Below are 15549 nucleotides of genomic sequence, written 5' to 3'. Positions count from 1 at the left end.
AGATGTGGTGATAACAGGCTCTATCTCATACAATTGTGATGAGGATTAAGCCAATTGTTACTTAAAAGCTTTTCATTTGCTTAGCAAATAAAATGTACTCAATAAATGTTAGCTATTTTTATGTATTTTCTCTTAAAAATGTACCTTCAATATTCCTCACTGAATTTCTATTCCCTCCTGGATCCTTTGCAATTCCCCAAATTTAGTCCTCAACCACCTGTGCCTCTCTCTCTCTGATCCACCAAAGCAACTACCACTTCTATGATGATAACACAGTTCAAACATCTACACTTGCTTACTTGATAAGTCTACTTAGGATTTCCCAGTGATACTGCACTTTCAAAATGTCTAACAACTAAAATCACCTTTCTCCCCAAACCCACTCTCTACCTATGTCGGCCAACAGCATCACTGTTCCTGGGAACTAAGACAAAAAATTTGGATTCTTCATGAAGTCCCCCTTCTAACTCAATTTTTTGCTCTTGCATCTAATCCCTTTTTTCCATTTTCCAGTTCAGTTTATTGTAACACATATACTAAAGGCAACAGGTAGACATAAAAAAACAAAGCCTCAACTCCAGTCTCTACTCTTACCTATTTTACTCCTTTTTTTTATGCCACCATCACATTATTATTCTTATAAACCCACTTTGATACTATTATAGTCTAACCAAAGCCATCTGAGGATTCAAGCCCAAAGAACAGAGACCAAAGTGGTGGCTTTAACCTACTTCTTCAGATTCAGTGGCTATTGTTCTCCTCTTCTAATCCTCCACTTCTAATCAGATGCATCACTGTTTCCTTAAGTATTTATACTTCTCCATTTTTATGTTGTTGCTCACTCTTCTCCCTACCTATTCCCCCAGCTTCATACTACCTTCCCTGCTCAGATAAGAATGAGCCAGCTGAGAATAAAATCCTCTACATCTTTACTAGCCAGGAGGATTTTACCAAAATTTACTTTCTTTAGCTTATATTATTAAAGCAAACTCCAACCACCCACACCTAGGATTGGAGGAACTTGGGAGGAAGGGGGGTACAGAATGCTTAAATTGGAAATAATGTATTTTTTAACAATCCTTCATCCTCATCACACACACACACACACACACACACACACACACACACGCGCGCATCACCATCACAGGCATGCTCTCAAATTAAGATTCAATGCTCTGAAGTATTCTCCTAATACTTTATATATTGCCAGATACAATTAAAGCCAAGAACCTTTCTTAACTGGGTCATCTGTATGGTAACCAATTTCCAGTTATACCACTTGGAAAATTTTATTAGCAACTCCAGGAAATTCTCCTATATGTGTAATATAAAAAAGGAAACAAATGACCAATTTGAGAATTCCTATGCTTATTAACTAAAGGGCAAAAGAACTTTGCCTTTCCTCTAATTTGTTTCAAAGCTGTCATCAACAGTACCAGCTTATTAATAGAACGACGTATTCAGTGTTTTCCAAATAGTTCATGTATTTTCTCAGAAAAGGGGTTGGGGGAAAGCAACTACTATTGAAAGGGCACTAAAATAACTGGTGAACTAGAAACACGCTGCAGAAATGCAAAATGGATTAAAAATAGAGAGAAAGGAAGTAAGAACATTCAATGAATTTTGAGACAACACCAAATGACTGAATGAATTGTACAAAGATAATACCCTTAAAAAACACCAAAAATTCAAGTGAGGAAATAAAAATAGAAAGATATACCTTTCTGAAACAGAAAGAATATATTGGCATATATACCATTTTTACCTATGCCTCAAACCACTAATAAATTAGTAAGCTTCTTCTGTAATAATAACTTATTTCCAAGTCAGTGACTTATTTTACTAGCGGGGGCGGCCTTCATTAAAGTAGTAAGTTCACAAATTATGTTCATTATGGCCTAAGGTCAATAAGGCTTAAACAAAAATCTCCTTGCCCTTAATAATAAAAAACTCAAAACACCTTCTTGTACTTAAATATGGAGAGGTTGCTTAAGGGTGATGCCTGGGAGTCTCAGTTCTGGAATTAAGACATGGACCACGGATGGAATTCCAGCCACTCACTAGTTTTGTGACCCTGAGTGGGTTAATTAATCTCTAAGACCATTTCTTCAAATATAAAATGGGAATAGTATTACCTACTCCAGACAGCTATTGCTAGAATTGGAAGAGTTAATCCTTTGGCACAGATAAGAGCTAACTTTTATAAAAATGCTTATTGTTATGAATTTGTAAAGGAACATAAACAATCATGCTGAAAGCAGAGCTATACTCTGTCAATGGTTAATGAGCACTTATCACATAATACTTATCAAAAACTGCATAATCTCATCATGATTTTGCAAGTCCAAAAAGATTTCCAAAGAAACCATCAGAATCATCCACAGAGTTTTAGCATACAGATTCCAGGCCCCATCCCAGACCTACCGAGTCATACTTTTGCTGCAAAGTTTGGGGAAGAATCTGTATAATTTTTTAAGTTCTCCAGGTGACAGTGATGAAATTTATGAATTCACATTTGAGAATAGCTATGCTGTGATTTTTTAACACACGCACACACACCTCCTGATCAAACTTACGTAAAATTGGTTTGTATTCATTTAGTGTACACTGTATTATAATGGAGTCTTTCATTGAAGGGAGCTTAATTACAGAGGGAATAAATGCTAGATTCTGATCAATTAGTTTAAATTCACATAAGATAACTGTTGCCCATACATTGCAACATCAACTTAAACAGTAAAAGGAGCTAAGCTAGATCTTCATATCAAAAGCATATTAGGGGCGCCTGGGTGGCTCAGTTGGTTAAGCAGCGGACTTTGGCTCAGGTCACGATCTCACAGTTTGTACATTCAAATCCCGCATCTGGCTCTGCGCCCACAGCTCAGAGCCTGGAACCTGCTTCAGATTCTGTGTCTCCTTCTCTCTCTGTCCTTTCCCCACTCTCACGCTCTCTGTCTCAAAAATAAAGATCGAAGAAAAAAATTCATTAAAAAAAGTATATTAAACTTCTTACTTGGCAGAGAGGAGTTCTCGTAAATAGGGCTGCAGAACAACACTGTCGCATAACAATTTTAATATAAAATGAGCATTGGCCTTCCGATCCTTGGATTCTACTACAGATGGCTCTGTGGAAGGACCTGTAATTAAGCAAATCCATTTGGTAACAAGAGTAAACAAGAGTGAAAAGAATATTCTGAAATAACATTAACAAGGAACCATTAAATAAACCAACAGAAAAATATTCTAGTATTAGCAATAAACTGCTAATTTCATTATACAGAATTTAAACACAACACATTTTACAACTCCCAACTGATTTTACAACACTACAACCTCACAGACATATGAAGATCTAATTCAGAGAATTAGATGTTTTTCAAGCCAAGGTAAGTCTCGTTCAGATAAAGTGTGGCTTTGTAGAAACCCAAATGCCTAGGCAGATAAAATAGTACAGATTCTCACCTGGAATGGTGGAGGTGCTTGGTCCTTGACCGGTGCCAGTCGCTGCTGTGGTAAGAGATCCCACAGCAGGGGCCAGGATAAAATCAATGTCACCATCTTTCAGTAAACAGAACAGCAGGATGTACATCATTATAGGCAACATATCCCTAACATTTTCTCTTAACTGGCCTTAAGGCTTTTCTCTGCAAGCCAAAGGTCAAATCGGACAGAGGTTTAAGTGGAAACTTGTTTTCCAAATTATGAGAGAAGGAATCCTCTGAATTATTGACTTGTTATGATGTATTACTAGTTAGCTTCTTGCCAGTGTGGAAATATATTATCTCAATAAAACAGCTTCTAGAATTTTAATTTTTAAGTTATAAACCCCTTAAACCAAATCTTTGCAACTAAACTGGTTACAATTTGCTTATTATGCTACTTTTAAATACTTCAGATTTCTAAATATCCCATTCAAGTGTTCAATTTCCTTTCTCTCAGGGCCTTGTTTTTTTGCTAAACACTAAATAAAATAACAGATCTTACCAGGATCCATCGCAGGAGGGTCAGGAACCCAACTAGGGGGAGCTATGGGGGGTGAAACTGGATCCTGGTGGTCACTGGATGAAGCTCCAGCTTCATGTCTACCCAAACCAGCTGCTCTCAACGAACGTCTCATCATTTCCCGTAACCTCAAACTAGAAGAACATGGACAAAATCAGAGCTCACTACCATGGCTAAATGTAATGAAAAGGTGTACAGAACTCATCTGAGATCAAAGTTTGTTCTATAAGCAAATACTCCAGGCAAGGGAAGTGAAGTACAAATGCCAATTCTGGAATCACAAAGTCAGTGAGGGATAGAAATGAAACTGGGGGCACCTAGTACCCAGTTCAGCACTAAAACCACTATATTAAGCTCCCACACAAACTTAAGCACAGGGAACAAAACTTACGGTGAAGATTAGAAAATAATCTTTCATACATTAAGGTAAATGAACAGCTGAACATTAAGACAAAAAAATTTCTGTCCCCTGTTTATAATCAGTGAGAATTAAGTTTAATAATAGACATCAGCAAACATACTAAGTAGCACAAAACCGATATTGTTAGCCCACTAAATAAAATCCCTTTGCTGTGATCTCAAAAACAATTAAACTAATGTCCACACAGTGAGTAGTTTTAAAACAAAGACCAATTTAGATTTATTTTTTATACCCAAAAAAAAAAAAAAAAAAAAAAGGAGTTTTTTTTTAACAGTACAATTTGTATCCCAAGGAATTTAATGCAACTGGAGCTTGTAAAATGTGTTAGATTAATGTCTGGGCGTGATTTTTTTTTCTTCCTGCTATACAAGAAAAAAAAAAATACTGCACAGGTGTGCACATCACTAAAAAGAAAAGGAAATAATCACAAACACAGACCTTGTTAGGGGAACTGGTAACTACCTGTATAAAAATCTACACCTCTGAATAAAAGCTTACAAAGCCTACAAAATTAACACATTACGAACTAACAGCAATTAAAGAGAGAGCATATGAGGCAAATCCTTTCCGTCAGCCACAATTTTAGAGCTTCTAAATGAATAAAGACTAAAAATTCAATTATAAGGGCCAGGCAACACATAAGGGACTTCATTCTCCCATGCAGATTTAATCCCAGACACAACATTTCTCTGATGTGAAAGACCTACCACCTTACCAGGTGAGCATTATATATATGTCTACAAATAAGTAATTTAGAAAGATTTTTATTAATGTTTGAATCTTCTAATTATAATTGTTATGTAATCCGAGGGTAAATGTGTTTTTCCATATTGATACACTTTCAATTTCAAAAGGACAAATTTTCTAAAACTTTTACAAAAATTTCCTTTAGAGGCTACTTTCAAGAACACATCTATTTTATAAAGCTTATGTATGACGATATACCTCTGGGAACAGAAACATTCTTTGGAAGATTCTGCAAAGTAAATTTTAATGTCTTAAATAATGTATTAGTTATTATAGTATTCACTATCAAAAAATACCTACAAGTAATTCTTTTATGGTATTGAGATCTTCTCTCTCCCAATTTAGATATCTGAGTTTTTATAATATGGAGGGGAACAGGACATAGGGATTATGTCAGTCGAGGTCACTTCCCTGTCCGAAGACATCACCCACAGAGAAAGGCAGTCTCCTTACCAGTTAACAGCACACACCAGGGTGACTGTTCACATTGTGATGTTCCTATACAATTTTAAGCTCAATATATATACTTGGTATCCTAATGTGTCTTACTCAAAACAGAGAAAAAAATCAGTAGTAGCTGGGAGGCACTGCATATAACCTGAAAATAAATACATGTTTGGGGCCTATTAAGAAGAATGCTTACATCAGGGTCACAAACTCAATGCCTCCTGGGCCTGGAAGGCAGTATCAATTGAGGAAAGGGCAGTCAGGTGTAAGAAATGGGGAGTAATGGCAAACTAGAAGCATACATGCTCATGTGAAGGCATTCAAATTTTAAAGAAAAAAAAAAAATTTAACCGTGCACAGGCCAAAAAACATATGTGGGCTATTCTCCAACCTCTAGCTTAGAGCAGATTAAGAATAAAATGAAGATAAGTGGAGACCATAGTCTCATCTTGAACTTGCAAACTCCCAACTCTGTTGTTGTGATGTAGTCAATTCAATATTAAATGAGGGGGTCATTCCTTTGTCATTTTAAAAAATTGTCCTTAACCTCTTTTCTTCATTAGGTCTTGGGAACATTTTTAAGTACAATGCCCAGCTCCTCATATAGATTCTTTAAAAACAAAAAACAAAAAACAAAAAAAAGAAAATTATTCTTCAAGATGTTGTACACAATTCATGAAGATTCACCTGTATCCTCAGTGGCTGAGGACAATACTGAGGAGATACCACCTTGGCTGCTAAGATTCAGAGTTTTGACATTTCTTCGATAGGCTTGCCTGGAGTCATCGTATTTTCTGACAATATGGAAGAATTCAAGGATGATGTAATTTCCTCTTTGTAAGCACGTTATATCCATGCTACAGAAGCCTTAGAATCCAGTCATGTTCAAACATACCACTGTGACAAAAAAGCGAAGGTCATGTGTCTTCCAGATTAACAATCTCTAGAGTACATACACCTGCAATCAGATGCATCAATCAAGCTTTCCACTAAATCTGCCCTTTGTACTCAGGAACTATGAGTCACATAACAAAACTTCTGAGTCAAATCATCATCTGAAGACATTTAACAGTACTCCATTCAATATTGAAATTGCATCAGTTTTGAGCTTACAGCTCATGAATCCCAGCCTGCATACTCATCAAGGGGCATCGCCTAGAAAATCCATTGTAGGCTAGAGGAGGGTTTCACTTCAATGAAGCAGAGTCTGTGGACTTCCTACTGCCCGGCGTGGATAATAAGACTCCTGTGCTTTCATCTGTTCAACCGGCAGCCCTGAGTTTGAACTGGTTAAGAGCACTGCAGTGAAATCTTCGGCAAATGCCTCAAAGGAGCTTACTCTGCAAATTATTTCTGTGAGCAACACATCACCCACTCTTGAAGCTCCTTTTAGTCTTTGCCTTCAAAATAATCCTTACATGAAAAAAAGATGGCAGCACTGGCATTGGACCAACCATATCAGAGTCCAACTTGATCTGCACCTGTATTTTCCCTGAGGAAATGAAATACCTGAAATAATTCAGACACTAATTTCTTCAAGAAGAATTTAAGTTGCTTTCCATTTTAGACCAAACACTTCGTCTACCTAGTGTAGTCCTAAACAAATAAGCTGGTGATAATTTCCATTTTGTATCGTCTATATAAGGTCTTTGTACTGTTTTAAATTACAATTTGGTCACCCATAAATAGTTTTTGATAAATTTCATTTCAGGATATTTTTGAACCCGGGAAGCTATCAACTTGGTACCAATTTTAGAAGAATCATTTTTAAAGGGAAAGTTGGATATGGAACAGAAAATAGGCAAAGAGACTCTTTAAGTAGACTTTACAACCTATCACATTAGCACAGAGAGCAGTGCTTCCGTCAGTGATCTGTCAAGTGTCCAAGAACTCTGGCTCTCGTGTCTAATATACATGTGCTTTTTCCTTCAGAAAAAAAAAAAGAAAAGGAAAGAAAAAAAGAAACTATATCCTGAATTCTTTATATTCTTCATCTATTCAAACACCTAGTGATTTTTAATGTTATTAAGGTTTGTCCATCCCACAGCCCAGAGAGCTGAAAATTTTAAATACCAAACATTCATAATACACACCAGCCTTTCGTTTCTTCCCAGATCATTAAGACATCTGAGAAATTGATCTAAATAAGTAATCTGAAAATAAAAGATTGAAATTCTTTCCATTATTGTTATTACTTGTTCTCGAACTAAAGAAAGTAATTTCCTAGGAAACAAGGGTGATAAACTTAAAACACATCCAAAGAATCAAGGTTGAACTACATGCCTAAATTATCTCAAGTTTCTGAAGCATTCTAGGTCCTACTGTTCTACACTTAAAATCTAATTAGATATTATCAGATCTTTTTCCCAGGGTGATATTTGGAGGAACAAAAACAAAGCAAAAGGACCTGTCAATTCATGCAAATGATAGGTGAAAGATGTATTTTTCTGAACTTGGATTCTGTTTCCGCCAATTAAACTTTCCTGGTAAAAATCACATTACCTTCGACTACTTGATGATCCAGCCCGATTACCTGGGCCATTACTTGAAACAACGGATATTGCATTTGCAATGGCCTCAACAGCAGAAAGCCTTTCTGCAAATGTATTTCTTTCAGAGCGCTCTGCTTCTGAAATACAAGAGAAAAAACTAGGATTAATTTAAACTTCAAAAATAATTAAGAGATTAAGTATGTATAGGCCATTAAATGCTAACTACTCTGTACTTTAGTGCTCTAATTCACATACTAGAGATAATGAATAGCTTAATTTTTTCCTCCTTAGAGCAACAGACACTGAAGACAGATTTAACTATGATTTTTAATATGTGAGTTATTTCCTTATTCTGCCTTAACTTTCAACCCCCAAAGGTCAAACATAAGATTATTCATAAGTAGACTGAAATCTAGCTTTCACTACCAAGGGAGAAAAAGACCCATAATTCGGTACCTCAGCCTTGGTTTATATACTACTCATCCCCCTTTAATGATAAGGAAGTAAACCACCACTCAAAAATGCAGCCACAGAATGTCACTGGCAGAATTCAAAATCAAGAAAAACATTATGAATCACCCAGTTGCACTTTTAGACTTTCAGATTTCCCCTTCATGTAGCCAACTAAAACCTTTATGGCAAAAAACCTTATTTTTCCAAAAACATCTCATAACTCACTAGGTTATTTTTCCCTCTACATTATGAAAACTGGGATAAAGATGGCTTCAATATAACTTGCCTTAATTTGTTACATAATTCTCATGGTAATAAAAGTCATCTGTTATTATAAAATCATTAAATCTCATTTTAAGCATTGCATATAATGTCTGTATTTATCAAAGAATAGAACTCAAGACAACAAAACACACGGATAAAAATTTATTTGCTTATGTTACATACTCATCCTAATAAGAAGACGGGCATCTTCACCTTCTAAGAAATGTCAAAACTCCTAGATTTTACAAAACAGAAAAAAGTACACACAAATTCTTCATAGTAATTTCCTTTTCAGTGTTATATTTTTGAAACTGCCTAAAATTCCTATTATTGTTTTTAAAAGTTTTTTAATGTTTATCTATTTTTGAAGGAGAGAGACAGTGTGAGCAGGAGAGGGGCAGAGAGAGAGGCAGACACAGAATCCGAAACAGGCTCCAGGCTCTGAGCTGTCAGCACAGAGCCAGATGTGGGGCCTGACTTCACCAACCGTGAGATCATGACCCGAGCCGAAGTTGGATACTTAACCGAGTCACCCAGGCACCCCAAAACTGCCTAAGATTCCTTTTAAAGACCTTGTTATAGTTCTTATTCTCACCCTCTTCTTCTTTAGTTTCCTTATTGCTCGTTGGAAAACAAACTGATACACAAGCATGCAAAATATTTCGGTTTCCATCACATCTGTGGCTGATGAACGTCTGTAGCATCTGTAGATTCTGCTCTAAAACAACCGCTTGCTCAAGATTCATGAGATATTGTCGACAGGCCTCATAGTCACAGCGTAGGATGTGCTGCATTAAGGTTTGTTTCTGTGCTCAGACAAATTACGAAAAAAACTTCAATGAATTTGAATAGCACATCACACATGTAAAAAAACATAATAATATAATCAGCTCTGCAAGTAAGGAGAGACAATTTCAGGTAGCCTGCCAAAGGAGTTAAAATTAAGGGTGCCCTTTAAGCAGAATGTACAATTCACAGGAATAGAGAAGGTTGTATAAATTTTCTGTAAAGGACCAGTAAATATTTTCAGCTTTTGCAACTAACTCAACTCTGCGGCTATGGTGGGAAAGCCACTATACACAATACACAAATGAATGGGAGTGGCTGGATCTGGCCAGCAGGTCATTTTGCCGACACCTGGTCTATATTATTTCTTATGTAATTATCAAATTAGAACCCTATTAGTACTATTAACCAATTAAGCAAAGGGTATACATTCTGTGTATTTTATACAGGCTTACACATACCCCCTTATGCTCATAAACGTTGTATCACACTGCAGTACATGAAAACCAATACCTTCAACTCCCCCAGAAACCACGACAGGTGCAATCCCTCAGAGGTTACAACTAATGTAACTTCATTGTCAAAGACATGGTAGCATTAATAATTTATAGAACATGTCATTAATTACATGAGAAACAGCATGCTATAGACTGAATATTTACGGCCCCCAAAATTCGTATGTTGAAACCTATTCCCCAATGTGATGGTGTGTGGAGGTGGGACCTTTCCAAAATGATTAAGTCACAAGGGTGGGGTCTTCATGAATGGGATTAATACCCTTAATGGGGGCTGAAAAAAACCAGTGTTTTCCCCTCCCACCATATGAGAATACATGGCTGTCTATGAAACAATAAGTGGGCCCTCACCGGATACCAAATCTGCCCACGCCTTGATCTTGGACTTCGAGCCTCCAGAACTGTGAGAAATTTCTGTTGTTTATAAGCCAGTCAGTCTATAGCAACCTGAACAGACTAAGACACAGCATGAACATATCAAGGAGTTCAAATGTACTTCTTTCAGAATGTAACGCTATATAGTTAAGGGACACTTATTGGACTAAATATAAAGCATTAGTTTTGGACTACAGATGAACTTGTAAATTTCAACTAGAATTAAGAACTGGGAAAAGAGTGTTCGGGAATACAAAGGGAAGAAGAAAGGTGCATTTGAACAACTTGCCACTTCTCTCCCAAAGTACTTAAATATCCCATCCCTCCCCCAAAGTGTATGAAGGGGTGGGTAAGGGGTGGAGGCAAGACAAAAAATACAGTTAAACTATTTCCAGTATTTGCCACATTTTAGTACCTGAGATAGGCTATTGTGATTGCGCACTAAGACTCTGAGGTGACCCCATACGTGGTAAGCTCCAATTCAAAAGTATGAGGTGGGACACACAAGATTAAACTTGCCCAAGTCCAGTGACATATATGCAGTAATTAATACGCTAAGAGAATATGTCAAAGTCTCTCCCAAGAATAAAAAGCACACTACTTTTGAAAGTAAATAGTCAAGATATTCTGCTGCATACTCTGTGACATAAAATGTTTTCAAGCAGCCAATCAGTCATTCGGTTGGAAGTAGCTACAGGGAACCCTTATCTCCAACCTGCTTTATATGGGGGCTCTCACCCTGAGAGTTATCAATACCACAATGACTGTGTTAGAAGCAAAAGAGTTTACTCTGCATCACTATATATTGTATTTGTCACTTATTCTTACAGCAAAAGGCAGAGAGAGTTCAGTAAAACATTTCTTGCAGGTCTACTGTGCACCAAGCCCTGCTCGCTGAGGTACAAAGATAAATGATGGCACACTTTACCCCTACCCATGGGATGATGACACATTTTATCTTTACCCTTGAGATGCTGACAGAGTGCAGGGGTCACAGAACCAAATGCCTACAGATGCATCTGAAGTAATACAAATGAGCGGAGGAGGCTGGGGGTAAAAAGATAACATAAACTGCATCATAAATAAATGGCAACATTTAGACTCCAAGCAATTAAGTATCAGGAACTGCAATAAATTGGAGAGACCACATACAGCCTCTAAAGGGGACACGTTAATGGCTTTATGGTGGCCCAATGTTACCAGATAGTCTCATTTTTTAAGAATTAAAAATCTGGATTTTAAAAATAAATCCTGTGGTTTTTAAATGTTGGCAACCAATTACGAATTTTAAAATGATATGAAGGTTATTTCTAGAGGCCAACTTCAGGCCATGGCCACCTCCTGAATCATACCCCTACCAGTCTATAACCTCCAGTCTAGTAGGTTGCAATCAAAACTAAACTAAGAATACAAGCACTGTGTCTCTATACACAAAGCTCACGGGAAGCTCTCAGGACTACCTGGATTCAGACTACTTTAGGTGCAATTCTAACAAGTTGCTTTCACCTCCAACCTAATAAAGGGTAAATAAGCCCTCATACTAAGCTCTACTTTCCATCCTTTATAGAAAATCTCCTCACAAGAGCTGTCCATATTGATCTCTAGTTCTTTTTCCATTTTCTCCATGGCTCACTCTAATCAGGCTTTCATCCCTACTGTCCAGAATGACCCAGATGGAGCCAAATCCCCAGTCACTCTTCAGCACTTGCCTCGCCTGGCCCACAGCATCACCAGACATGGTTGATCACTGCATCCTACTTGACACATGCTTGTCACCTGGCTTCCAAGACAACACTCATTCTAGTTTTCCTCCAACCCCGTGGATGCTGTCCTTCTCAGTCTCTTATGCAGGTTCCTCTTTATCTCCCTGTATTTACATGCTGATGCTATTCTGACAGCTCAGTCCTTAGACCTCTTCTCCACAACCTTGGTAATCTCATTCCATGTAATTCCTCTAAATATCACAGATGTACTGTAGGCTCCTATGTCTAATTCTCCATCTTGCTCCGGGTCTTCAGGATTACACATCTAACTATTTACCACCTTCTCTTGGATACCTATCTGACAAGCACTTTAAACTCTGCATGTCTAAAACCAAATTCCTGTTGTCTGCCCCTCCTCCCTCCTGAATCTGCTTCATCCCTAGTCTCCATCTCTATAAATGCCAACTTCATTCCTTCAGAATCTTTGGCCTTATTGCTTCCTCTGTTTGACACCCTATACTGAGCCACTGGCAAATCCTGTTGGCTCTACCGTCAGCCTATCTAATATACCTAGAATTGAATGAATCCCTTCTCCCTCACAGCTCTACTTCTTGGGCCAAGCCACCTTCCCCTCCCACCCGGACTGTTTCAGTAGCCCCCCTCACAAGCCTCCCTACTTCCACACTGTCCCCTACTATTCTCAGCAGGTCAGCAGCAATCCTGTGAAAATGTTAAGTCAAATCAGGTCAATCTCTGCTCAAATTGCTCCAATAAGTTCCAGCGGTACCACCGCCACATCTAATAAACACCTCAGCTACAACATGTTCAAAACTAAACTCATCCTCTTCCAGCATTCATTTTCTTCCTCCTATTTTTCCTCTCCCCACCAACCACACACCCAAGTAAGAAGCTTTATAACTCCTTCCTTTCATTTACTGCTGAAGATTGGCACCAAGCTTTAGAGAATCTACTTTCTTAAGAACTCTGAAATCCATTCCCTCTTCTTCATTTCCAAGATTTCAAGCTTACTTTGTTTCTTCATCTGGTCTCTACACTTCTGTTCTCCACCCACTGCTAATCCTTTTTTTAAAAAGCCAGTTTAAAATCCTTCTCCTAGCTTTCAGGGGGAAGCTCACACCCCTTAGGTTAGCACACAGGTACCCCAGTGCCTTTCTCCAGTCTCCGCACTTGCCACTCACTTGACCCATATAAGCCCTACCTTCTGTTTATATCAACAATGTACGTGGTCTTCCAAAACATTAAGATTCACAAAGACTTGGCACCAAGGATAACATTTCCCGCCCTCACCTTGTGTCTAGGAGACCCCTGACTATTCAAAGCTGTGTTCAGGCATCGCCTCCTATGAGAAGCCTTCTCTATAGTCACAGTCTGATTGATATCCCTCCCTTTTGTGCTCCTACAGCACTGTGCACGCCTTAACTCAAACACTTACACTGCCACCTACGGTTCACTCATCTCTCTTGTCTTAATAAACTACTACCACCTATAGAGAAGGGTCAACAACTAATCTATTTGATTGGTTTCCCTAGTTTCTAGCAGTATCATGTGAATTAAAATGTCAAGTAGTTTCAAAAGTCAAGTTACCTCCACAGCCATGATGATAATAGCAGCTTTCTTTTTGATTGTTGAATTGGCAGGAAGATTTATTAAAGAATGTACGCCCATTCCAAGACTACTAATGGGTGGAAGATCAAGCCAATCAGGATCCCTTATTCCTCCCATGCAATCTTTGGCCATGGGGTAGATAGTACCATTTCCATCTCGAAGAATAATAGGAGACTCCTATAATAGAGGGAAAATAATAAAATCTGGCTCCCAATCAAAAATGGATCTTTGATTTTTACAACAGGTATATTTATTTTCATATTAGATTATGCTAACCAAATAAGAAACCCAGTACTAATTGTACTCGATATTCTAAATTCTTCAGTAGTTTAATAACAAGCAAATTAGAGCCCAACTTTAGGCTTTACAAAAATGCCAATGTTGTCCCATCAGTTTTCACAAGCAAAAGTAAACCTCAGTACCTGTCCAGCAGTGAAAATGGCTACATTCCTCTCATTCTGGCCAAGGAAAGCAATGCTGCTTGTAGGGAAATTATTTTCCTGTTCTGCTTTTCCTGTCGCAAGATCAAAGATACAGTACCGTACCCAATTCCCAGTCTTCAAAACAGCATGCACACCTTCAGAAACACATAAATGTAAAAAAAAAATTTATGCATCTTTAATAACCTCCAGTAAGTACCTGCCAAATTTTAACATCTCTGGTCACATGTGAAATGTAGATTTATCTCATTCCATAACATTATACACAAGGAACAAAACTTCCAAACACCCCAAATCACTTATTTTATGCCCTTTTTTTTTTAAGTATATTCATTTATTTATTGGGGGGGGGAAGGGGAGAGAGAGAGGGAGAGAGGGAGAGGGGGGGGGGAGAGAGAGAGAGAGAGAGAGAGAGAGAGAGAGAGAGAGAGAGAGAGAGAGAATCCCAAGCAGGCTCCACATTGTCAGCATAGAGCACGATGCAGGGCTCTATCTCATGAGCTCTGAGATCAGGAACTGCACTGAAATCAAAAGTCAGACGCTTAACCAACTGAGCCACCCAGGCAGCTCCTAGCCTACACCCATTTACTACACAAATATTAATAGGATATAAAGTATGCCAGGTGAAAATGTTACAAAATCTTTACCTTTGGAATCCACATTCACTGCCAATATTTCTGTTTTTTCAGGTATACAAAGCTTTTTAGGAGTCCTTTGGAAACAGTCAGGAACTTTTGGTGTCCCACCAGTTTTGACAACCTGCATGACACAAAAGGAACCTCGCTCTCAGAAACCATAACACACTCAAGTAGTCAGTGCCAACATTTACCTGCTGAGTGATCCCTCTACACCTACCTGCAGTTCATCAATTCTAAGTAACCTACAATCCTGCAGGAGAGAAGAAGGGTCAGCATCTGATCCAGAGCTGCTCTGACAGTTTGTGTTATTGGATGTTCCTGGAAATTTTACAGCAACATAGGCACCATCCACTTTTAGCACCTGGAAGTACAGGTAAATATGCTGAATATTACCACCGACTTATATGAAATTAATATGCAAATTATGTTCACTGAACTAATTTAATACTGAAGGCATTTAATTTCTTCTATTTCTTTAATGATCACCAAGTTATAAAATTAACCTGAACTGGGGGGGGGGGGTACCTAAACAGACTCACCAAAGCTTTATTGTTGATGTTTGTATCTGAGACTTATTTTCTAAAGAAATACTGACCCACATAGCCAGCGCTTACAGTCTTTGGGATGTTTAGCAATCAGC

The 15549-nt window shown here is 37.9% G+C and overlaps 1 protein-coding gene across 8 annotated transcripts in view; it reads right to left on the bottom strand.

The window, feature by feature from the left end:
- Window positions 1-15549, bottom strand: part of UBR5 (ubiquitin protein ligase E3 component n-recognin 5) — a 136874-nt gene that overhangs the window by 42804 nt on the left and 78521 nt on the right. For 7 of the 8 annotated variants that reach the window (XM_047088956.1, XM_047088949.1, XM_047088951.1 and 4 more), the window contains exons 17-25: window positions 15127-15270; window positions 14919-15030; window positions 14254-14408; window positions 13811-14008; window positions 9422-9632; window positions 8120-8246; window positions 3985-4136; window positions 3463-3558; window positions 3014-3137 (exon numbers count right to left, since the gene is read on the bottom strand). In XM_047088956.1, coding sequence (XP_046944912.1) covers window positions 3014-3137; window positions 3463-3558; window positions 3985-4136; window positions 8120-8246; window positions 9422-9632; window positions 13811-14008; window positions 14254-14408; window positions 14919-15030; window positions 15127-15270 — 1319 coding nt within the window. The remainder of the gene's footprint in view (window positions 1-3013; window positions 3138-3462; window positions 3559-3984; window positions 4137-8119; window positions 8247-9421; window positions 9633-13810; window positions 14009-14253; window positions 14409-14918; window positions 15031-15126; window positions 15271-15549) is intronic. The other variant, XM_047088954.1, reaches the window with a different exon arrangement.

The sequence above is a fragment of the Lynx rufus genome, unplaced genomic scaffold (genome assembly GCF_022079265.1).
Source record: "Lynx rufus isolate CCGP_SWC_20201006 ecotype Redwood Valley unplaced genomic scaffold, mLynRuf1.p SCAF_26, whole genome shotgun sequence".
Taxonomy (NCBI): Eukaryota; Metazoa; Chordata; class Mammalia; order Carnivora; family Felidae; genus Lynx; species Lynx rufus.
Note: the sequence above shows the minus strand (reverse complement) of the source record. Positions and strands in the feature narration are given on the sequence as shown.